General features: G+C 38.2%; 1 protein-coding gene across 1 annotated transcript in view; it reads left to right on the top strand.

Moving 5' to 3' along the window:
• LOC130929563 (segment polarity protein dishevelled homolog DVL-3-like) overlaps nt 1-26,406 on the top strand; it is a 54,537-nt gene that overhangs the window by 10,469 nt on the left and 17,662 nt on the right. The window contains exons 3-10 of the mRNA XM_057856802.1: nt 7,722-7,834; nt 8,779-8,888; nt 9,008-9,234; nt 9,340-9,409; nt 13,562-13,701; nt 15,321-15,397; nt 15,482-15,549; nt 15,630-15,779. Of these exons, the coding sequence (XP_057712785.1) occupies nt 7,722-7,834; nt 8,779-8,888; nt 9,008-9,234; nt 9,340-9,409; nt 13,562-13,701; nt 15,321-15,397; nt 15,482-15,549; nt 15,630-15,779 (955 nt within the window). The remainder of the gene's footprint in view (nt 1-7,721; nt 7,835-8,778; nt 8,889-9,007; nt 9,235-9,339; nt 9,410-13,561; nt 13,702-15,320; nt 15,398-15,481; nt 15,550-15,629; nt 15,780-26,406) is intronic.

Genomic DNA, 26,406 nt, shown 5'->3' with positions numbered 1-26,406 from the left:
AATGTCCCGATCACATATTTTTGCACTCGAGTCCGAGTCACCTGATTTTGAGAATCTGCCGATAGAGTCCTGATCCGATACCGAAAAAGTTTTTTTCTTTTTATTTAAAAAGTTGAATGTCCCACGGCGCTGCGTTCATAATGTGAATTATTGTTACACAAAAATAATATAGAAAAATGCTTTTCTTTATAAAAGCCTTCATTGAGTGAGTCCACTCACGCTTTGATGCTCACGCTGCAGAGAACAGCCTCTCTCACAATGAGTTGCCAAGCACACTTAAGCAAGACAAACGATGATTGACAGATATGTGCCTTTGATCGTAGAGCTGCCAAGCTTCTCTGGCAAGATCAAAGCTATAAACCTGCCAATCATCGTTAACTTTAAGTACCAAACACAAGCTGGACAGTTTGGCCACACTGCTTAGCAGGAGGGAGAGTGAGAGGCTGTGGCGCTGTACGAGCATGAAGCAGAAAAACTTTTTTTTTTTTTTCATTGAAACCCTGATCCTTTTCACCTGATTCCGATCCTCGGAAAAATGGCGCAGTCGGCCCAATTTCCAATTATGTGATTGGATCGGGGCATCCTTAAAAATACTAAGTAAAAATAAATCCAGTATTAATAGGTAAAAATAAAATTTATCTAACTTTCATTCGCCCTCTCCGAATCCAAATGGATTTGAACAAAATGGCTTTTTAAAATTTATTCAGCATCGAAAATGCCGTCGACTGTTTTTTAAAAAAAATATCCTGTGTGAAAATTTTAGCATTGTGACAACCTTAAGGTTTTCTGATTTTGGTTGGATTGCAAACAGTACAACTTGAATGACATTCAGCTTGTTTTTTTTTTTTTTTTGGACTGTACATAGAAAACACAACCTCCTGTTTCTGGGTTTGTACTTGTTGGAGGTAATAAAGAGTACTCTGACATTCCAGGCTGCGGTTGCTAAGGCACGCATGTGTGTTTGTGTGACTGTCAGCGAGTTTCTCCGTCTTAACTCTTCAAACTTTTGAACTCCTGCGTCCACCCACTTCTGGTTGCCAGGGTGCATTATCGTCCAAGTCCAAGAAGGTTTCTTTGTCATTTCATCCCCACTTAATGTTCTGGCAAATGAAGTGTTTATGCGACCGCCGTTGTACTTTCTGGCCTGCAAGCTAGGTATGCTAAACAGATGAGTTCAACAACAAATTTGATTCTCTGGTTAGCGTCTGGAGAAAGAGCTAAATGAATTCCATTTGTTGGCTCACAACCGGATTTCCTTTCCAGAGCATCTTCCTGATAATGTCATTATAAAATGATGAACCCAGCAGCGCACATGCAAAATGGCCGCTGTTTCCAATGCAGCAATTATTCATGTTTCTAGCCATTTTAAAGCAAATTTGTTCTTTTGACGGTTGACTCATCGCCGATTACTTTTGCTTGGAAGTCAGTCAGTCGCCGCATATATGATATTTACCGTTATATTACTCTGGCTTTTACATTATAGCTGCAAATGTGCATTGAAACCAAAAACTGCATGGAGAAAAGTTGGACCTGACTACTATTGACTACTACTAGTGCTGTATCGATTTTCAGAGCCAAAGCGCAGATGTTTGCATGCATCTTTTTTTGATTCATTACCTAGATTAAAGGTGAGAGGAATACACAAATCAGACAATTTTTACATTTAGAGACGTTTATTGTGCTATGGAAACACGTATTTGCGTTTCTACGACGGCGCATTGGGGCCAAATAAAGAAAAGAAATATTATTAAGAATATTGCAAACTCAAACTGGTATTCTGTGGTAATGTGCAAAAACAAATAACTGCGTAGCGTATCAATACTTTTGCAGTCAGATCGATCTGAATAAAAAATTCTGCAGCGATGTTTTTGACAACCCTACTTGAGAATCGGCTTTAACTTTACACATAAAATTTGCTGAGCGCGAGCTCGTACATTTGAAATCTACCCGAGAGATTTAAGCTTAGTTGGAGGCATTCAGTCTTTTTTTTTTTTTTTTTTTCCTGGCCCCTCCCTGTTTTACCAACGTATTGTGTCCTGTGATTTCACTTGTTGATAATCCAATTTTAAAGTCAATAAGAGATGGAGTGAGGCCGTGTCCTCGTAAACAGTTGCCTTTTATTTCAGAAAAATGGGGGCTCAGGTTCCTAAAGTGACAATTCCATTTATGAATGTATTGTGTGTAGGGCTGCCATGATTGAATAATCCACAACTAATCGATTATCACATTAACAAACAACTATTTGGATAGTGGATGAATAGTTTTTTACTGACTTAAAAATGATCCACATCCTCTTTTTTGTGTGTTTTGACTAATTTGCTGCCATTGAAGGCCCCTTGACATTCAATCCATTTTGACCAAGAGGGCGCGATTCGCTCCCTGGATTGGATGTCTGGCAACGTCAATGGCATTTAAAGATGAGCATTCACTGCCTGTCCTCCCAGGTTCAACAGATCATAAAGATAAATAGATTAAAAAAATAAAATAAAAAAAAACACGGAAAATACAAAACCGCTAATATCCCCACAAAATAAATTGGATGGTGAGCCGTGGAAGTATGGACTAGTAATACAAAAACTAACATTTATTAAAATATTGGCTGCCATTGACAGCAGAAGACATCCAATTCACTTGAAGTGGGCTGCCAGCGAATGAACACCCACTTCAAATGACTTGGACGTTTACCGGGTGATTCACATGAAAGCTATGCATTACGGTAATAAAGGATATTTACCAAAGCTAGCTTAAAATAGCAGAATGCTATAATGACTCGGTCATTTTTTGTCATCAACAGTTTGAGCTAGGGGTGGGAACCTCTGGGTACCTCACGATACGAAAAAATTTGCAATACAAGGCTCACGATAACGATCTCACGATATGGCTAGACAAAAATTATCGATACATTGGTCAGGAAATCATTCTACGATTCAAGTAATAAACAGAGAAACAAGCTTTTCATCATTCTGCTGTGAATTGGAATTAGTTAATCACTAGTGAATGTTCGCTACTATCCCTCCCACTTCAAGGAGCTTGGATGCTAGGCAACTTGAAATTAATATCTCAATATCTATAAACTGATAGCAGCACAAACTATTTTTTACAGCACAAACGTAGCATGAACGAATGGCACCATTTCAAGTCCATTTTGCAAGAAATTCGGGACTGCATGACTCGTCACTGGAAATTAATATCTCAATGTCTCAAAAACGATAGCTGCACAAACGAAAATTTTTACAGCACAAACGTAGCACAAATGATTGGCACCATTTTTAGCCATTCTTAATCATATGGGGGGCTGCTTGACCTCAATTTGTCCTATAAAAGAATTGTAAATGTTTTTTTCATAGTACAAACGAATAACTTGATGTTTCTATAAATTTGTGTCTGATAGGTGGCCAACTTCACAGAGGTATCATGTATGTCATTTTCCCTACTGTACCCAAACACTGAATTTTGGGGCTCCCCCACCTGTCAAATCCCAATTTAACCACTGAATAGACATAACCATCTTTTAACTAAAAATTACCTATTTCAGGTTTTCAGGCTATCCCTAAAATCTTCTAAGACATAGTTTAGGTATAGCTTCATGAGAATTAGCCTACTAGCAACAAACCCGTTTCAGTTTACAGCAGAAGGATGCCCCATAATTAGTGCTGCAATGATTCATCGATTTACTCGAGTATTCGATGAGAAAAAAGATTCAAATTCAATTTTGCTCCTCCGAGTATTCGCTTAATTAAAGTGGGGTTGTAATGGTTTGTTTTGAAAGTGTGTGCATTTAGGTTTATTGATTTGGGTGGATACACTGCCTTCCAGTGGCAACAGTAAATATGACATAACTCATTTCACATGGCTGAATCCAGCTGCTCCCTGTTAAAACCAACATAAGCTAAGTTTTTGTTCGAGCTGTTGTTTGAGTGTTTTTTTAATGCATTCGTAATTTTGTATATAGGCATATTTAGCCGTTTTTTTGTTGGAATATGTGTTTGAACCATTTGTTAAGAGGAAAAAAAACACGCAAGTATATTATAGCATTTAAGCTAGCAGACTTTTGCTATGTTAGCCAACTGTTCTTTTGTTGTACTTAGATCCTCATTTATTTTTTTTAAAAAAAGTTTCAGGTATTTTAATTTTTTGTGTTCCTTAGCCGATCACTCCGTTATTCCAACAAACTAGTTCATCAATTAATCGACTAAAAAAATAATCGATAGCTGCAGCCCTACACATGATTGCACGTCTGTCATTGTCAGTAGAGGTAAATGGTGTCGTGTTTGTTTGTTTTTTTCTTCCTTCTTGTTATCGAGTTGAAAATTTTAGTATTGTGACAACAGTATTCCCAAGTTTTAGTGTGTAGAGTTGTTGTGTTCGGACTTGGAATATGTCTGTGTTGTTTGTTTAGAATGTGTCAGTTTGTTTGCTTCCACTGGCCGATGTGTTGTTCCAATGAGATGATTGATGGCACTCCGGGGTCTTTCGGGCTTGCTTATTGGCTTGCTATCACCACAGCAGAGCAGCAGCAGGCCAACACCCTCTGGCAGCTGATTTTTTTTTTTTGTCCATCAAATGATTGTTTAATAGCCCATCTTTGTGTACATCAACTGACCTCCTGAATAAATCAAATCAGCGTTTCCCTTTTACCGCAGCTTAATCAAGTTCACTGAAAACAAACTTGCACAAAGGATGCAGTGTCACATGGATAACGATCTCTGCAAATGAATGCTTTATTTTTGCACTACCCGTCTCTTCGCATTTAGCATGTCGATTGAATGACTTAAAGCGGCAATTTGTGAATGTAACATGCGAGTTAAACCAGGGGCCTCTGACTTTGCAGCCCGCGGGGCAATACAGTGTTATGCGGTCCCTATTTGACATCAAATTGTTGTAAAAAGCAGTATTGTTTTCGGCAGCCCTTTTTATTTTCGTCAGTCTTTTGAACGAAAATACTTCTTAGACATTGTCATATTTTAGTCATTTCAAAATAGGTTTGTTTTAGTCTAGTTTTCGCCGACGAATGCTTATGATGATTTCGTCTGCAAAAAAAAACAAAAACAAAAAAAAAACAAAGGTTTTTCCAACAAATTCGACCGCAAACGTTTTGAAGAATGTATGCAAACTATTATAATCAAAACCAGGTTCATACGAGCACTAATTCAGGAGCAGGGCTGCCTAAACTACTACCATTATTAAAAACGAGATGTATAAACAGCTACCAAGTTATGTCAAAACCACCAAACGCAGCACTTCTTATGATAGTACACACTCAACAGGAAAACGGTACATTATTTTAAGTTAATTATACCGACCCGGATGCAACAGTCTGTGAACGTTAAAGAGACGCTCGCCACGCTTTGCTAACGCTAACGAATGCTATACCAACACTACGAGTTCCATTTAGTGTGTGATGATAACTCAGCACAGACCTTTAGAGGGCTAAAGTAACATTGCATATTCTCTCTTGCCAAAATAAGAAAGCAAATCATACATTATGTTTAAAAACAAGCAAGCATGCTTGCAACCAAACACTGCTTCAATGCAGGCTAACTACACATACAATAAGAAAATGTCACAAGTTGTGAACATAACACTGAAACGATGGCTCATTTTTATTGCGTTCTCCACTCATCAGATGAAAACTGGCAATCGTCTCATGCTCCTCCATTGGCTATTGCCTTGCATTACTGTCATCCAGTTGGCTAAGAGGGACCTCTACTGTATGCGTGTGTGTGTGTGTGTGTGTGTGTGTGTGTGTGTGTGTGTGTGTGTGTGTGTGTGTGTGTGTGTGTGTGTGTGTGTGTGTGTGTATCCCAGTGTCCTTTTCATTCTTCCTTCGTGCTCTGACAACTTTACATGAGTGTATTAACTTTTATTCTTTATTCTTGGTTTTTTACATTATTCACAACTCTGATTTTTATTTATTATGCAATAATCTAATTGTAACATGTATTTCTTACATGTTTTGATGCATTTTTATGCATTATAAAAGATTTATGGCTGAATTTTGTGGGACTTTGAACGGATTAGGGCAGGGGTCGGGAACCTATGGCTCTTTTGATGGCTGCATCTGGCTCGCAGACAAATCTTCAGTTATTTAAAAAAATAAAAAAATAAAAGTTTTGTTATGTAATGACAACGGCGCTAGGACCTCGGGGGAAACCTGGCGAGCGTAAGAGCCACAGGGGAAGTGTTAAAAAGAGCAACCAGTAAGGGGCGCTCACATTTTTCCCATTGGCAAACCCAGTGATCAGGCGACATTCGGGACACTACAGGTGCGGCAGTGGAGAACGTCTGAAGTCTGATGATGCGTGTGGCAGTCGGTTGAAATAATAGCTATGGATCTGTGGAGTGGTGCAGACAGGGATGAAATGCTTCAGTCTGTTGCTTCACATTTAATTTTGCTTTATTTTCATTTTTCTTGTACAGCTGAAACGGAAAAAAAACGTCCGTCTCGCATTGCTTCACACAGACGGCTCATTGCTTATACGCTCTAAAATGTGGACTTTTACATAATTATATTACTAAACAAATACAAGTTTTTGTGACAAAACATAATTTCTGCATTTTAGACACGACTAGTATTCACTCGTCATCCGCTCGCCATTACAAACACATCTGCAGTCACACATAAACATACTGTAATATCCCCGAATGGGGAAATAGGGAGAGAAGTCGGTGATGACTTTCCCACTTTATCGTGACAACAATAGAAATAATAAACAAAATAACAGCGTTATCCGCAACATGCTAACTTCGCTCTCACGCCGTACGCTCTCTCCTCCTTGCTTCCCACTACGTCACTACTCTGCCGTCTGATGGCCTCCTTAAGGGCCCTCAAATAGTTACGGACATTACAATACTTAACGATTATCATATTTCTGAACAATATTAACACACAGCACACATCACAATCATCATAAAATAAAGCAATCAGCTAATATACACAGTCAAATTATACTCTTTTTCTCACCTCAAACAAGAAAAAAATACTAGTTTACAATGTCTGTCTCACATTGCTGCCAAGACGGCTGACTTCTTATTCGCTGTAAAATGCGAATATTTCTTGCCCATGCACGCCGCGTAGCGAACACCTCCCCCCTGCTGGTTTAAAACCGTAAGTACAACAGTCTGTCTGTGGACACAAAATATTAAAATAATTATTTTAATATTATTTAATAATTATTCTTTTATTTAGTTATTATTATTTCTAAGTTATTAAAAATAATTCAGAGACTTATTATACTTTAAAAGTGTTGAAATTACATAAAATGCACATATTACTTGTATTTTTAGTTTTAAACATATTGTATGGCTCACACAGAATTACATTTAAAAATATGTGGTGTTCATGGCTCTCTCAGCCAAAAAGGTTCCCGACCCCTGGATTACGGCATTTACTATGAAAACGAGTCTCTACAGAATTTTCAAGTGACGAAACTACTTCCAGAACCAATTAATTTCGTAAGTAGAGGTACCAATGTATAATACTCATTGTACAGCAATAGCATTGCTACATTGAGGCTAATGACGCAAGACAACGTATCGTTGTACTAACCATTAAACTGAGTTTAAGACACCCCAGTTTAAGCAATTGAAAATGTTTTGTGGTTAGAAATGATTCATTTGACCTAATTGAAGATGTGACGCTAAAGAGAAAAAAATAAGATCGATGCCTTTTTGCTCCATTTTATTATATATTGTCTTTTTCCCTTTCCGCCCGTTCACAGCTGGTCTCGGGAGACGGAGCACACACAGACGCTGGTTCAGTGGCAGACTTGGAGGCCACGCCCCCTATGGAGAGGACAGGCGGCATCGGAGACTCTCGACCACCTTCTTACCAGTTAGTACATCAAGACCACATTGCACATTATGTTCAACTCACTGGCTGCCATTGATGATGATAGAATAACCAAATTTGCTCGAAAAATGCTGCCATTGACAGCAATAGATGTCAGATCCATTTTGACTGGGAGAGGTGAAAGAGCACATGACCATTCAATGTCAACAATCCCAGTTAAAGCTAATTTATGCTTATCGCTGTCAATCACAGTTAAAGTGATGAAACTGCTATTATTCGTGAGTTACCATAAAATATTTACGATTAATAGCAAGATTACATTAATAAATGTGACTAAAACAGTCAATTACACTGAACAATTCAATTACAGCCATCCCAGTTAAAATGGATTTGTTTACTGCTGTCAACAGCACTTAATGAGTTGATTGCTGTCAACAGCACTTAATGAGTTGATTGATCATGAGTTAGCGCTTAAGAAAATGTGCCTAATTTGTGATTAATCCTGAAAGTGTGACAAATTTGCAATTAATTGTGAGTTAACATAAAATAGTGTGACAGTTTCGCAATTAAATGCGAGATAACATTTAAAAATGTGACCATCACCGTAAATGGCGCGGAAACACGTTCATTCAGTGTCAGCCATTTGATGTTGTCGATGGCAGCAAATGTGTTAGAAGGCAAATTGTCTAAATTGTTGGAATTTCAACAGGAAATTATTTCAGATTCCTGCCGAGCTCCATGAAAGCGAACAGATTTATCTTTGTTTAATCAAAGGCATTTGACATCTGTTTCTACTTTGGAGAAAAACAGCATTTTTGCCTATTTTTTCACATGTGATCCAAAAGAGTAAATCGGAATCAATTCATCATTGAGACTTTTTGCACTATCAATTTCAAAGAATGTCCTGTTTTTCAATGAAGTGATGGAAATAAAATGTTATTATCACCCCCCCAACCCCCCTTGTTTGACTTTGCCTCCATCCCCAGCGGGAAAGCAGCGAGCGGCCGGGACAGTTTGGACAACGACACAGAGACGGGCTCCGTGATGTCGCAGAGAAAAGAGAGGGAGAAGCCAAGACGGAAACATGCCGACCAAGGTCGTGACTAGTATTTTTTTGCCTTTGACCAGAATTTTCACAGCAGCTAAACATGTACTTGTTAATCTATGTTGATAATGAAGTACTACTTGACTCCTGATTCTTCATCTCTCCCATAGGCGGGAGGCAAAACGGGTACTCGTCGCGGCCGGCGGGACGTGGAGGAGCCGAGTACGACAGCTGTTCCTCTTTCATGAGCAGCGAGCTGGAGTCCACTTCCTGCTTTGATTCCGAGGACGATGACGCTACCAGCAGGTTTAGTAGCTCCACCGAACAGAGTTCCTCTCGTTTAATGAGACGACACCGACGCCGCCGGCGGAAACCCAAAGCGTCCAATCTGGACAGGGTGAGAGCGCACAAGTCAACCACACAGTTACCATAATTTTTGATAAAATATTACAATGGAAAACTATTTACCTTCAGTTTTTTTATTTATTGTTCTTGTGTCTAGTCCTCATCATTCAGCAGCATCACAGACTCAACTATGTCCCTCAACATTATTACGGTTACTCTCAATATGGGTAAGTCAGGCAAACTGTTAACATTCCTCCCATTGACGGTGATAGACATCCAATTCATTTTGATTTGGAGGACTGGCAGCAAATAATTGGAGAAGTCCATGGTAAAAAATATTTTAATGGATTTGATTAATTTGTGATTCATCACGTCTGAAATCTTCAAAAAGTGCTATTAATAGCGAGTTAGCTGTCAAATAAATGCAGCAAATGTGTGATTAATTGTGAAATTTAAAAAAAAATGCAATTAATTCGCAATTAATCGCAAGTTAACTTAAAATGTGACTTATTTAGGATTAATTGTAGTTAACATTGATTAAACACCTGTCGCAATCAGTGGGTCAGGCAAAGTATTAACATTCACTCACACTGACTGATCGAGGTCCAATCGAGTGCTGCAACGATTAATCGATGAGCTAAAGTAATTCGATTAGAAAAAAAGCTTCAAAACAAATTTTGCTGCTTCAAGTATTCGTTTAATTACAGCGACGTTGTAATGGTTTGTTTTGAAAGTATTTGCATTTGGTTTTACTGATTTGGGTGGATACCCTGCCCTCTAGTGACAACAGTGAACATGACATAACTCATTTAACATGGCTGAATCCAGCTGTTCACTGTTAGGACCAACATAAGGTACCATAATTTCCCCAATATAACGTGCACTTTTTTTCCCCAAAATCAACTTGTAAAATCATGGTGCGCATTATAAACGGGTACATGGATGGAGACAGAAATATATATGTATAAACCGATTTTAAAAAAAAATTTTTTTATTGACACGGCCGCGTTGTGTTGAAGAAACATATGCGGCGACCATTACGGTACGTGACGTCACCATTTTGTTTCGGTAATACTTCACTCTGATCGGCCGAATGATTTCGTCTGTGTTAAATTCTGCTTTTTTCACTCTTCATAAAGCACAGAATTTAGTTTCTTGAACTCATTTGAGTCAACGTTTATTGCAGCTCCGCAACTCGGACCATAACAAACGTAACGACACAGACTTCCTGTGTGTGTCCGTCAACTATATCTGTCCCTCGGGAAACTCAAACCCAAGTAACAATAGATCCTATTGTTACTGTCTTGTCGACAGCGATGAGCACTCTCGGATTTCCGACTTACGTTCTCACTTTCATTTTACCGTATCAATCCATGGAAGAAACATTTATTCATCATGATGAAACGAGCAAGTTACACATCAGCCTTTAAAAGAAAAGTCACATCTGTTTTGTTTTCTCCTAGATTCTGGTAAGTTGGAGAAGTTGTCAAATCATATTATTACCGTAAATATTGTCAGTTTATGGTAATGTTTTGAACTACCAATATGCTATGCTTGTGCTGTGTTTCACCATTCAGTAAAATGACATTTCTGTATCTGTACACGAGCTCTGTTTTCTTGTATTCTTCTATTTATTGGTGCTAAAATTAGGGTGCGCGTTATCAACGAGTACAATAATTTTCCCTAGACTTTACAAGTAAATTTGGGGTGCGCATTATACACGGGTGCGCCTTATATTCGGGAAATTACGGTAAGTTTTTATTTGCGCTAAAAAAAAATGTTATCACGTTTTTCATATATTCGTAATTTAGTTTCTAGGTATATTTAGCTATTTTTTGTGGGTTTATGTGTTTGAACGATTTGTTAAGAGCATTGTTTAAAATGTTAGCGTTTTATAGCATTCAAGCTAGCAGAATTTTGCTATGCAAGTTAGCCAATTGTTCTTTTGTTGTACTTACATCCCCATTTATTTACTTAAAGTTTAGGTATTTTAATTATTTTTAAATGAAAGTGCAATCCTGCATAGTTTGAAGAAACACTCGTGAATTTTATCTTGTTTTCGCATTTAATGCTCTTCAGAAAGTGCAATCTTAGCAAACCTTTGCTTTACATCTCCCAAAATTGATTCTACAACGCATTAAATGTTCCTGATCAGATTACTCGATAATTCGAACTAACTAGTTCATAGCAGAGGCGTGCAAAATTTCCGATTCTTAGATTATTCGCGATTCAGCCGTGGAAGATTCGAGAACGATTCACAAAGATCCTAATTCGATTATTGAATTATACCAGGTAAAGCGGAAATAAAACACAGTCAGCGCGGTCTTCAGGACGCATTGAGGAACGGACCGAGAGTAAATATCATGTTCAACTCATGCCGCTAGATTAAAAAAAAAAAAAAACAATAATACCTGACTGCGGCCGTCAGCCGCTACAAACAGCACCCAGTTGCTAGTTGCTACAAACATACTCAACATCCGGCTATGGTAGATATCACATATATCCAGAACTAGATATGAAATGACAATCGACGGCTGTGTTAGATCGTATACCAAGAACTAGATGCGAAAGGACAGACTTTCCCGTGCTAGTAAACAAGCGCCATCTTAAAGCAGTAGACTTCACTAGAAGGCTCTGTTGTAGCTAACCTAATTACTTTTTATCTTTAAAAAAAAAAAAAAAAAAAAACTGGCAAAATCTTGACTTGAATCTATCTTTAAATGATGAAACGGATTTAAAACTTTCACGTCGAAAGTAGACAGAAGGGAAATTATGGAATAACGGGAGCAATTTTATCAACTTTAACGGTTGATTCACAACATTAAATTACCGGTAATAGAATGTAGCTTAAAGCTACCGATACAGAATGGGGACTTGAGTATTTTATTTACCGTTTTTAACGGTTAACTTGATACTGAAATAGTAGTTTGTTTAGCCTGAGAGGATTTTTGAACAATTTTGGAACTAGTGTGCAAAAAATTAAAAGCGGGGGGGATTTGGGGGTGTGTGGTGCATCAATAATCAATTTATCATCGAATCGGAGCCTCTGAATCATAATCGTAATCGAATCGTTAGGTGCCCAAAGATTCCCACCTCTAGTTGATAGACTAATCAACTACTAAAATAATCGATAGCTGCAGTCCTAGTCCAATCTATTTTGACTGGGAGGGTTAGCAATGAATGATTGAAGAAATAAATGTGATTAATAGTGAGTTAAGTAACAATTATTGCAGTCAAAATTTATTAGAGGTCTATCGCCGCCAATGGGTCAGGCCAAAATCATTAACATTCACTCACATTGACAATGATTCAGTGACTGTGATCATATCCATTTTGACTGGGAAGGTAACATTACAGTGTATCACAAAATTGAGTACACCCCCTCGCCTTTCTGCAGATATTTAAGTACATCTTTTCATGGGACAACACTGAGAAAATGACACTTTGACACAATGAAAAGTAGTCAGTGTGCAGCTTATTAAATAGAGTTCATTTATTTTCCCCTCAAAATATAGCCATTGATATCTAAGCTCGCAAACAGTTTGCTGAAGACATGTCAAAAAAGCACATGGATTACTGGGACCATGTCCTATGGCCTGATGAAACGGGCGGGCTTTCTTGTGTATCGTCTTCAGAAGAAGCTTCCTCCTGGGGTGACAGCCATCCACACCAATTTGATGTAGAGTGCGGCTTGTGGTCTGAGCACTAACTGGTTGACCCCTAACCCTTCAATCTCTGCAGCAATGCTGACAGCACTCCTGTCACGAGTCACATGACATTTTGGAGGAAAAATGACAAACAGTACTCAATTTGGACATTTAGGGATGAACGAAGTTGCCATGCGGTGTACTCACTTTCGTTGCCTGGGGTTTAGATATTAATGGATACATTTTGTTATTTTGAGGGGAAAATAAATGAACTCGATTTTATAAGCTGCACACAGACTACTTTTCATTGTGTCAAAGTGTCATTTTGTCAGTAATGTCTCATGAAAAGATATACCTAAATATCTGCAGAAATGCGAGGGGTGTACTCACTATTGTGATACACTGTATATAACATCTATGCTGATTCCTTTTAGCCTGTCTATAAAAAAATTGTATTATATTTTAGCACCAGGCAAGGAGGCTTTTGTTCACTCAAATTTAAACGCATTTCTTTTGTTTTATGGGAGATTTGTGCAGTAAACTTCATCACGTAGTTTGAAGCAAGAACACTTTACCTCTTTTTTTCAGAGAACTGTGCGATCTTTGTTGCTTTTTTCCCCCCATTTATCGATTATACGCAAGCTCATGTCTCCCTGACTGAGGCTCCCTGACCATAGATACTATTTGTCCATACAGTTGTACTCACATGACATATAATGTTACGACTTTCAGAGAAGTACAACTTCTTGGGAATCAGCATTGTGGGCCAGAGTAACGAGAGAGGAGACGGCGGAATTTACATTGGCTCCATTATGAAGGGCGGCGCTGTGGCGGCCGATGGACGCATCGAGCCCGGAGACATGCTCTTGCAGGTGTGTTTATTGAGTGAAGTTGCGCAAAATGCACACAGGGAATGTGAAAATGTGTGCGGTTACATACCTGGGATTTGAGGAATTTGTGTGGGCCGGTTGGTCCGTCATGGCATTCTTATGGATGATTTTGCATTTTCTTTTTCCTTCGCTTAGAAAACCTCAGGGAATTTGCCCCCCCCCCATCAGACGCAAATTTATAGAATAATTATGTCATTCGTTTGTGCTGAAAAAAATTCTTCGATTGTGCTGCTATCGTTTTTGAGATATTAATAATTCTTTTATTGATCAATCTGAGGTCAACCAGCCCCTCATTTTGATTAAAAATTGCTAAAATTTGTGTCAATTGTTTTTGCTACGTTTGTGATGGTTAGTGCTGTTAAAATTTGTGCTCCTATCATTTTTGAGATATGAGATATTAATTTCGAGTGATGATGTCAGTGAAACACCCGCGGCTCAACTCTTTTGATAAAGAGGGGTGTCCCAACAACTAGCACAAACAAAATGCACCCCTTTGGGCCCATTTTGCAGTAAATGGGAGGCTTGAGATATTAATTTCGAGTGCTGACGTGACTCGCAGCCCCCCATTTGCTGTAAAATGGACCCGAAGGGGTGCCATTAGTTTGTGATACGTTTGCGTTAGTTGTTGGGACACCCCTCTGTTATTGAGAGAGAGTTGGTACGCTCAGTCAGCCGCGATGGAGGTGCTGCGATTGACATCACTCGAAATTAATATCTCAATATTTATAAAATGGTACCGGCACAACTTTTTAGCCGTTTATAATCAAAATGGGGGCTGGGTGCCTTCAGATTGACCTATAAAGGAATTGTTAATATCTCCCCAACAAATTTTCAGCACAAACGAATGACATAATTTTTCTATAAATTTGAGTCTGATAGCGGGGCAACTTCACGGAGGTGCTTATAATATTTTTTTTTTTTGCTGTTTACATTTCCCGCCTCTAATGTCATGTTCTGTGGCACTATTCTTTGAATTATCTGTCCAGTTTCATTTTTTTCTCTTAATCTTGTTAATATGTTAATGTGTTTAACAGCTTGTGCTTCATTAGCCATATGCGCAAAACATGTGGAAGCTAGTTAATCTCAGGCTACGTATTGTAATGAGCACTTGCAGCTAGCTGCCTCTCTATGCAGTCCATCTTCCCACACTCGGGTGCCTTTGCAGCTTCTGAGGCTGTGAACAACAATTTTCTGTTGTCATAATTGGAATGGAAAACTATCATTGTGGGGCAATTATAAAATGGTTAGCCTTGTGGTTTTTTTCATTCACTTTTAATACATTCCAGGACAGCTGGATTTTCCTCGGTCAAAATAACTGGCAATCTTTTCTAAATATTATGACACTATGATTTTTAATGACATTTGATTTCTTATCCTATATTTCAACACTGTTCAAATTGTAGTCATTGTTTTGTTGTTGTTTGCTCTTAGTGACTTAAATGATTTATTTTACGAAGGCATATTGGGACCACACAATGAGAGAAACAAAAGGCCCACAAGATTTAAGTCGTATTGTTAGGAGAATTATGTCGAGTTATTACGAGGTTAAAGTCGTAATATTTCGTTACTTTATGTAATATGTATGTTTTCGTTCCGTGCAGGTGAATGACATTAACTTTGAGAACATGAGTAATGACGATGCTGTTCGAGTGCTAAGGGACATTGTGCACAAGCCTGGGTAACACTCGCACTCACCAGCATGCTCGTCAATAAACACGAATACGAGTTATAAGATAAACATGTTGTCTGCTTTCACTCCTAGTCCCATAACTTTAACTGTGGCCAAGTGCTGGGACCCGAACCCACGAAGCTGCTTTGCACTGCCAAGAAGTGAGGGCTTCATTTGGATCATTTTTGCTGGCTCTAAGCAATTTGATTTTTTTTTTTTAATCTTAAATTTGATGTTTCAGGTGAGCCAATTCGACCCATTGATCCTGCAGCGTGGGTGTCACATACCGCAGCAATGACTGGGGTGTATCCTGCTTATGGTATGAGCCCTTCCATGAGCACCGTCACTTCTACCAGCTCCTCCATCAGCAGCTCCATTCCAGAAACTGAACGTAAGTCCAATCAATGTCTGTAAATTCAAAGGCATCCCGGTGAAAGATCGGGTTTCAGTACCAGTGACGGTGCTAGACACCCAATCCATTTAGACTGAGAGGGCTGGCAGCCAATAGGTTGATCCTCATTGATCAACAACAGCAGCATTGAGGAAAATATTGCGCTTCAAACTTTGTGCCCTCAGTCCATCGCAGATTTTATAGTATTATTTTAAAAATAATAAATAAATACAGTATTTTATTTAACAATGTTGATATATATGCATGTGTACATGTATAAATTCTTTATATATAATAGAAAACATCTTTTACATCACATTGCGGTGCTTAAAAACTATTAAAATATACATATACATATGTTTTTGGGTTTTTTTTGGGGGGGGGGGGGGGTTAAAAAGGGAAAAAACATGTCTTATATGTATTTATTTCCAATGCTGTTAAAGCTGAATAAATACATTGAACACACACACACAATTGAATGTAAATATGCTCAGCCTCGGTGGGGGTCCCCCATTGACAGCGAAAAATGAGGGATCACTGTATCTCAACCAAACAAAAAAAAAAAAAGGCAAAACGAAGATGTCACTTTTTGGTATTTGTTGTGTAAAGGATTGACACAATGAATGAACTGTTTGTCATATAATCGATTATCAAATTAACTATTTTGAATAGTGGTTTAAACCTTTTAGAGAATTTGTTGACTAAAAAAATGGGAAAAACATTTTCATTGTAATTTTTTATTTGTTTTAAATGCAAATATGTTTTGGGGAGGAAAATAAAGCAAATATTTTTTTGTAAAATAAATAAATGAGCAAAATGGAAAAAATTCTCAATTCTCAGATTCTCAATGAAAGTAGTTGAATACAACAGGTTTTAAGCGGTATTTCCTAGTTTGTTTCGTTGCATTGACATATAGAACACTTTTGTTTCCCAAAAGGTTTTGGTTTGTGGTCACAACTTTGACCTTCTAATCCTCTGAACTAAATAACGAATCCATAAACATATTAGCTCAAACTAAAACCTCACTTATGTTGGTCCTAACAGGGAGCAGCTGGATTCTGCCAAGTTATACGAGTTATGGCATATTCACTGTTGCCACTAGAGGGCAGTGTATCCACCCAAAACAATAGAACTAAATTCAGCACTTTCAAAACAAACCATTACAATGTCGCTCAAATTAAACAAACCCTCGGAACAGCAAAATTTGATTTGAAGCATTTTTCTAATCGAATTACTTGAGTTAATCGATTAATCGTTGCAGAACTATGTGTGATCGTTATCGTGAGCCCTGCATCGCAAATCGTATCGTGAGGTACCCAGAGGTACCACACAGACAAGGCTGAAAAAGCAGTTTCTGCTCTTGCACTCCTCTTTAAAATAAACTGCTGTATTTTAAGCCAAAAGAACTGTTGTGTTTGATAGAACAATGTTTATATGCTGCCATAGCAGTTTTGTGGCGCTTTAAGCCCCCGAGCTATTTTTAATCGTCCGTTTACAGCAGACCTGTCCAAAGTCCGGCCCGGGGGCCAAATGCGGCCCGTGGTCAAATTTCATCCGGCCCCCAGCCTCTGTCATAAAATCAATAACGTCTGGCCTGCCCACAGACCTAATAAATTGGTCAGCAGTACTGCGACCAGCATATGAAGTAGCTTACACACTAAATGCTGCTCCTCATTTACCCACTAGGCAGCAGCACTCTAAGCAGCATTACCCTTTACTTCCAATTTTCTAAAATGGGGACAATCAACAAAAAAAAAAAAGAAAGTTGAATGCGACGGCCGACGCTTTAAGGATAGGTGCAAATTGGACTATTTCTTCACTAAAGTACACAACAACTGTGTCTGCCTCATTTGCAAAGAGACAGTCGCTGTTTTTAAAGAGTTAAATGTGAGGCGATATTACCAAACAAGACACGCAGACATGTACGACAAGCAACCTGAAGCTAGTCTAATTTCACAGCAGCAGTATTTCGCAAGGGCTCGAGAGTCGAAAGAGAGCGACACAAAGGCTAGTTGCAAGATTGTTGAAATTTTTAATTGAGAAAAAAAATAAAGCAAAAGTGACACACACAATCGCTTGCTAAAATTTGCTTAAATATATTGTTCTACGTAAAGGACGTCAGCCAAGGTCGGCCCCCCACATTTTTACCACACCAAATCTGGCCCCCGTTGCAAAAAGTTTGGACACCCCTGGTTTACAGACACCGCAGAACTGCTTTTATTTCAAACTAGCCATGAAAAGAAGCTAAGTAATTATATTTATTATTTTAAATCTCTGTCATTTTTACCTTATAATCATTAATTGATGTCTAATATTTAGCTAAAAAAAAGTGACTGTAAAAAATTCTTCACTCAAATATTTTAAACTTTTAAACAAATTACATCACAATGGAAAAAAATAGTGTCTGCAAATAAGTGACGGATATCTACTTCATAACCATCGTTTAATTTTATTTTTTTGTTACTGTCGCATTTTCGCCGATATTTCAGATGACAAATAATCAATCCAACAAAGAAAAACTGTAAACATTTAAAATGGGTAAATATATGAAAAAGAAAATCTCGACCACTCCCTGATGTCTGCGATTTCTGCATCGCGATCCATGTTATATTACTGTGTTTCACCTATAAAATCCCCAAAAAGCCCAGTTGTGGCCATTCACAGCTGTGTCTTGACACTTAGTGAGACATGCTACTTGGAGTTTTTGGATCGAAACAAGGTAAGTATGCGATAATATCTTGTTAAAATCACGACGTCTTTAATTATGCTCTCTCAGCTACTGTTTTTTTAAAATGCCCTCCTGTTCAAAATTTTTCTTCCCTCAGAAATATGGCCAAATTGGGGGTCTCAGAGCGGAACTTCAAGTCACCTGAGTGTTTTCCGCTATATAAACACACACACACATACAGTGCCTTGCAAAAGTATTCGGCCCCCTTGAATCTTGCAACCTTTCGCCACATTTCAGGCTTCAAACATAAAGATATGAAATTTAATTTTTTTGTCAAGAATCAACAACAAGTGGGACACAATCATGAAGTGGAACAACATTTATTGGATAATTTAAACTTTTTTAACAAATAAAAAACTGAAAAGTGGGGCGTGCAATATTATTCGGCCCCTTTACTTTCAGTGCAGCAAACTCCCTCCAGAAGTTCAGTGAGGATCTCTGAATGATCCAATGTTGTCCTAAATGACCGATGATGATAAATAGAATCCACCTGTGTGTAATCAAGTCTCCGTATAAATGCACCTGCTCTGTGATAGTCTCAGGGTTCTGTTTAAAGTGCAGAGAGCATTATGAAAACCAAGGAACACACCAGGCAGGTCCGAGATACTGTTGTGGAGAAGTTTAAAGCCGGATTTGGATACAAAAAGATTTCCCAAGCTTTAAACATCTCAAGGAGCACTGTGCAAGCCATCATATTGAAATGGAAGGAGCATCAGACCACTGCAAATCTACCAAGACCCGGCCGTCCTTCCAAACTTTCTTCTCAAACAAGGAGAAAACTGATCAGAGATGCAGCCAAGAGGCCCATGATCACTCTGGATGAACTGCAGAGATCTACAGCTGAGGTGGGAGAGTCTGTCCATAGGACAACAATCAGTCGTACACTGGACAAATCTGGCCTTTATGGAAGAGTGGCAAGAAGAAAGCCATTTCTCAAAGATATCCATAAAAAGTCTCTTTTAAAGTTTGCCACAAGCCACCTGGGAGACACACCAAACATGTGGAAGAAGGTGCTCTGGTCAGATGAAACCAAAATTGAACTTTTTGGCCACAATGCAAAACGATATGTTTGGCGAAAAAGCAACACAGCTCATCACCCTGAACACACCATCCCCACTGTCAAACATGGTGGTGGCAGCATCATGGTTTGGGCCTGCTTTTCTTCAGCAGGGACAGGGAAGATGGTTAAAATTGACGGGAAGATGGATGCAGCCAAATACAGGAACATTCTGGAAGAACACCTGTTGGTATCTGCACAAGACCTGAGACTGGGACGGAGATTTATCTTCCAACAGGACAATGATCCAAAACATAAACCCAAATGTACAATGGAATGGTTAAAAAATAAACGTATCCAGGTGTTAGAATGGCCAAGTCAAAGTCCAGACCTGAATCCAATCGAGAATCTGTGGAAAGAGCTGAAGACTGCTGTTCACAAACACTCTTCATCCAACCTCACTGAGCTCGAGCTGTTTTGCAAGGAAAAATGTCTCTCGATGTGCAAAACTGATAGAAACATACCCCAAGCGACTTGCAGCTGTAATTGGAGCAAAAGGTGGCGCTACAAAGTATTAAGGCAAGGGGGCCAAATAATATTGCACGCCCCACTTTTCAGTTTTTTATTTGTTAAAAAAGTTTAAATTATCCAATAAATTTTGTTCCACTTCACGATTGTGTCCCACTTGTTGTTGATTCTTGACAAAAAATTAAAATTTTATATCTTTATGTTTGAAGCCTGAAATGTGGCGAAAGGTTGCAAGGTTCAAGGGGGCCGAATACTTTTGCAAGGCACTGTATATATATATATATATATATATATATATATATATATATATATATATATATATATATATATATGAATATATATATATATATATATGAATATATAGAGCAAGTATTCGATACACTGCCAATGGGTTTTCCCATTGACTGTGTATCAAATACTTGTTCTTCCCACTGTGTATATAAATATATATATATATATATATATATATATATATATGTATATATATATGTATATATGTATATATATATTAGGGCTGTCAAAATTATCGCGTTAACACGCGGTAATTAATTTTTTGAATTAATCACGTTAAAATATTTGACGCAATTAACGCACATGTCCCGCTCAGACAGTATTCTGACTTTTTGTAAGTTTTACAGCAAGGCTTTTTGTGCTAACAGCGAACTCTTGTGGTCGCTTTGCGACATGGTTTATTGTTTTCTTGCCAGTTCAACATGGCTGCACGACGTCTCGGGCTGACGCCTACGTTGTAATGTTGTGCTTATATGATCCTTGGACAAGATTTGTCCGTAAGTATGGTTGTTGTAAAGAATGTACATATTATGTTAGTAATCGAAATGTTATATTTTTTGTATGAGACGCTTTTTGTTTATGTTTAGTGAACCTGTATAGCGTGCTAAGCTAACGTTGTTGGTAATGCAATGCTTGTGTACTTTTTTTTGTAGTTTTACGACGGTCTAAAGAGGACAATGGTTTGAGGCCATTTTGTTAATAAATCAGATGAAAAAGGAAGAAGTCTGATTATTAAGGCGTCGTTCACTAGCTGTCTAGCTTTGGAAAGAGTAGACGCTTCGGAGTGAGGGCAGCATAGACAGATTTAAATGACAGTAGAGTGAAATGCCCACTACAGTACTTATGTACCGTATGTTGAATGTATATATCCATTTTGTGTCTTATCATTCCATTCCAACAATTTATTTTACAGAATATATATATAATTTACAGAAAAATATGGCATATTTTATAGATGGTTTGAATTGCGATTAATTAATTTTTAAGCTGTAATTAACTCGATTAAAAATTTTAATCGTTTGACAGCCCTAATGTGTGTGTGTGTGTGTGTGTGTGTGTGTGTGTGTGTGTGTGTGTGTGTGTGTGTGTGTGTGTGTTAGGCCTGTTGCGATAGGCCTGTTGCAATAACAAATTTTAGCATGTGATAATTTATCATTTATTATTGCGATATTATTGCGCCCCCCCCAATTTTTTTTTTAAAACCAATTTACAATAACACAGTAAGAATACAGTATATGTTAATAGCTCAAGTACACCCATTTAAACACGATAAATGTTTACTCTTAAATTCATAAATACTTTTTAAGAAATCACAACTAAAAACAAAAGACCATGCCTCTAATAATTTAAAGCTGTAATGTGAAGTAAGGTTGGCCAACCATGTTTTTGAATAATATCAATGGCTAAACAGTTATAAGCATATTTTCATTATTTTTTTTTACGCAACCCTTCCAGATTCTTTGTTTAACCCATAGCAACGCCCTTGACAACGAAAATGCTTTTCTTCAGCAATCTTCGGAAATTACGTCACACCGGGAAGTGCAAGGGAAGTCCGCCATAGAACAGTATTGTTTGTTGCATTGCTTCTCGGTAAGATGCCACGGCGGTGTGTGGCGATGTTTTGTTCTCACTCAAACGAAAAGTTATATGAGTGGCCAAAGGATAGCAGGGCACGTAAATGGACATCTTTCGTTCGCACGAAGCGAATGAATTTCATGCCATCATCGAGTAGTGTTCTCTGCTGCAAACACTTCGAAGATGCCTGCTTCCTTAACCGGTCTGCTTATGATCAAGGATTTGCCAAAAAGCAAGTGTGATTTTTGGATAGATGACAGATGACTTTGTCAAAGCAGAGCTGCCAACTGTTGTGGAATGAACAGTATAAGCTAGCGATGTTAGCCGAAAGTTAACTCGTGGCAATCCCCGATCATAGTTGTTGTTGCGTTCGCTAGGTTAAGCGTGTTTAAATTGTGCGTCATCTACGATCTTGTCCGAAAGGGTTAATCCACTGTCAATCGGGAAAGGGTTGTGGATGTGCATATAAGCGGGTCGGCGTCGCGGTAATTCACGGTCACGTTGCAGTAAGACACACACCGCCGGTGAGTTTGTGCACATTTATTTGTATTTGTATTATGTATTTCCACCTTCATGCTTCTAGCATTGCACTGCATTTGTACGGTTCGGCGTTTCTTTCACGGTGATCGCTTGCTAGCCTTCTAGTTTGTTTCGCGAGAGCCACTGACAGGTGACAGTTTAGCGTTTTGGCATTGAGTCAATCTCGCAGCGAATCAGCGAGCACGCAGGTCACGCAGTGAATCATGGGAAATGTAGTCTCGGGGCAACACTGAAGTGGTGCTTTGTAATCTGTTCGCTTGTGTGAAAAAACTACATTTCCTCATGCCATTAGACCCCACTTTGATTTCTTATTGTTGCCACAATAAAGTGGAGAAAGCCATCGACGACTGTGATATAGTGGATATTATTTAGTTGTAATGCGCGAGTTCACCAGTAGAGGGTACGCATGTCATTTAGATGTTTGTTAGATTAGATTGTGCCTTACTAAAAGAGAGAAAAGTTGTTGTTCAGAGTCACTTGGCAAGACGTTGAGTAAAGTTGTAAAAGCCAATAAAGGTGTCGTGTGGGTCACTCGGTCAAGATATAACAACGACTCATCTCCTTCTTTCCCCCCAACGTTTTTATATTATTATTTTATATGCACGAGAGCTGCCGGATCTGCCAAAATGAACATGAAGTCTGATTATTATTATTTTTAACAATGTCATCAGATAGACAAAAACATATAATTATGTGTAAATGCCTGCATCTTCAAATCATGAAAATAATAACAGCCTATATCTTACCAATGTTGTAATCTCGATGGGTCTTGTATCCATTCCGTGTCAGGTAGTCTAGGCACATTGTTTGCATCCTGATTAGCGTCTGGCTAATACATGTTAGGTCCAACATAAAATTCCAACCTCCTCTTCTTCCTCCAACTCTTAAAAACTTGGATCTCCTCCCTTGCGCTCGATCTATCACTTATATCGCTGTTTGAATCATTGTTTGAAGGGCTTTGTATGGCGGCCGTATGTATGGAGGTGCCATCGCGTTCCTGGTGTGACGTATCACTTCCGGGTTCGTCCCCTTTCAGGCTCGAACTTCGGAAACGCGATTATTTTGTCAAATATACAACATATAAATTATTTTTTCATGCTATATTTGTTGAACAATGTTGAATTAATTGTGACCCTATTTGGCATGTGAAGAAATTACTTCACATTACTGCTTTAAGCATCTAGGGCAGGCAAATGAAAACTTTTCCCCTCATAGCTTCTGCTATGGCGTTCCATGTGTAATATTCTAATTGGATGTTTTCCGCGGCACCCGGAAGTGCACGCAACGGTGATGTTGTTTTGTTCATGTGACGCGGCAGTGAGAGACACAGCCTGCCGAGAGCCACAGCTTGAGGAAGTGTAGTTAGCGCCGTGTGTTACTAAAAAAAGTTGTCAGCACGTCGTGTGTTTGATATCATTGCCAGAAAAACATACATAATAGGACACCATACAGCTTCCTTTTTAATGTTGTCCTTATAATGATGATCTGCTGCATCATAAATCACTTTGTGACTTTCCACCTCCATGATGGAGCGTTCTTCGTCCATGTTCGCTGGTGTTTAAACCGTGAATAAACAACTGGGCTGTTGACTCCAGGCCTGGCTCCGCCCATTTTGACGGATAGGTCTCCGGCAAATATAAAAAATAACCTAAAACATCCAGTGGGCTCCGGCACGCCGGTGCTGGTCCGCAGTCAATCCGGAGCACTGACGCGGCCAGTATACATTGAACAATAGGACATAATGGGAACGGATATACATTGAACAATAGGACATAATGGGAACGGATTGGCTCCGGCCCTATTTTTTGCCGGACCCGGAACGAAGATGCGTTTTGCTTAGTTGGTAACAAGGAAGCCGAACTTTTAACAGCACGTCGGCCGCACGCGCATACTGGACTGTCTCAGAAAATTAGAATACACAATATTCTAATTTTTTGAGACAGTCCTGTGTATATATACAGGACTGTCTCAGAAAATTAGAATACACAATATTCTAATTTTTTGAGACAGTCCTGTGTATATATACAGGACTGTCTCAGGAAATTAGAATATTGTGTATTCTAATTTTTTTTGAGACAGTCCTGTGTATATATACAGGACTGTCTCAGGAAATTAGAATATTGTGTATTCTAATTTCCTGAGACAGTCCTGTATATATACACAGGACTGTCTCAAAAAATTAGAATATTGTGTATTCTAATTTTCTGAGACAGTCCAGTACACACATGCATGCAAGGCGATAAATCGCAGGGGAAAAATTACCGCCTTCATTTTTATTTACCGTGCGATAAATGGAATTATTGCATATTGCGACAGGCTTTATACATATTATATGTATGTGTATGAATGTATGTACATTTTCCTCCTTATTTTACAGCCTTAGTTTGACATTTAACATAAATATTTTCTGCATAACTAGGATGTCAAATCGAAAAGTTTGAATATAGCCTCTAATTTTAGCAAAAACAAACTTTTTAGAGGCACTTTTTCATTTAGTTTGGACCCAGGCAACACAAATAAAATGATAAGTTTTTTTCTGTAAGATGGTGTTATTTTTTAGATATTTGCAAACATCTGCTTTTACTGATAGTTACATCATATGGCTCCAATGCACAATCCAGTAAATTTGACATTTACTACCATCAATTAAGTCGTGATGTCAATGAGGTTCCTTAGGACAATAATCTAAAAAACAATGAATGAACCTCAGTTTGTAAATGTCAACGTATTATTTCTTAGCAAACTCAATATGATTCAATATGTGCACAGATCTGCCATGTATTGACACTAGGGATGTAACATCTAATCAATGTGGATCATTATATTGATTTGTTAAGCACAATTGAATGAAATCCGATCAAAATGCAAAATGATTATTATTTCAATAAGCCGTTTTATAAAATAAGTTTCATCAAAAAAAATTTCATACACATCAAAACAGATATCTAATATCTATGGCTTTAGGTAAATTGTGACCGATTATTACATGTGTTTATAATTTTGTATTAAATAGCTCAAAGGCCTTTTAATCGAATCGTCGTAGAATATCGTATCATTGACCCTCGTCAGGAAAAGTGGCATGGAAAATGAATGAATGTCCAAAGAATCGATGATTTGTTATACCATCATGAAATATTTGCCACTCCAAGAATATTTTTTAGATCCGCCCTCGAGTATGACACAGCTGATTACCAAGATTGCTCTAAGAAGTTTTTAGATCTTAATCCCCTGTGATGTACATAATATTTTTTAGCACATTCAAAACTTGGAATACTGCAGTTTGATGTTGCAGATATCTAAGACTATCGTTCCTTTTGAACATCTGAATCTCATACAACTTTGAAGGCCTCGTCCCCTCCACACCCTGACCTAGAAAGCTGCAACACTATCAGAAGCGTTAGTAAATCTTGGCACACTCCAGCGACTATCTGTGCTCCAGATTTGACTGTGTTCAGGTTTTTACTGCGTTCAGCCTCATAGCTAGCCCCCATCTGTTCAATAACCCTTGTCAAAAAGTCAGCCATAACTCACAAATTTCATCTCCCCTGTAATCTTGTGGAGAAGCGCTTTTATTTTTCGTCCTTTGAAATGAAACGTGTTCTTCTCTTGACACTTGCTTGACTGGATTGATTCTTACTGACCTTTTTTTGTTCCTCTGACTTCTGGCTCTGTTTCAGGAGCAGAAGTATGTTATTTTATGTTCGGACTTGAACTTGTGTGAGGCCAAGAGTTTTTATTGGTCTCTTAAGATTGCGCATGCTCATTCACAAGCAGGAAATACTCATGATGCAATCTTATGAAACGCTAAGGCTGGAAAAACAGATTTTTGTTTAATGCACTAAAACAAAGTTGACATTTACGGAAAGCATTTCAACTGTGACAAGCCTAAAAAAATTTATTTTTTTATTTTTTTTAGCTCCGAAAGATTTAACCCATTATGAATTTTTACTCTTCCCAGCATGCATTTG

Source organism: Corythoichthys intestinalis, chromosome 14 (assembly GCF_030265065.1).
Source record: "Corythoichthys intestinalis isolate RoL2023-P3 chromosome 14, ASM3026506v1, whole genome shotgun sequence".
NCBI classification, from domain to species: domain Eukaryota; kingdom Metazoa; phylum Chordata; class Actinopteri; order Syngnathiformes; family Syngnathidae; genus Corythoichthys; species Corythoichthys intestinalis.
The sequence above is the reverse complement of the archived record's forward strand: the minus strand, read 5'-3'. Positions and strand labels throughout refer to the sequence as shown.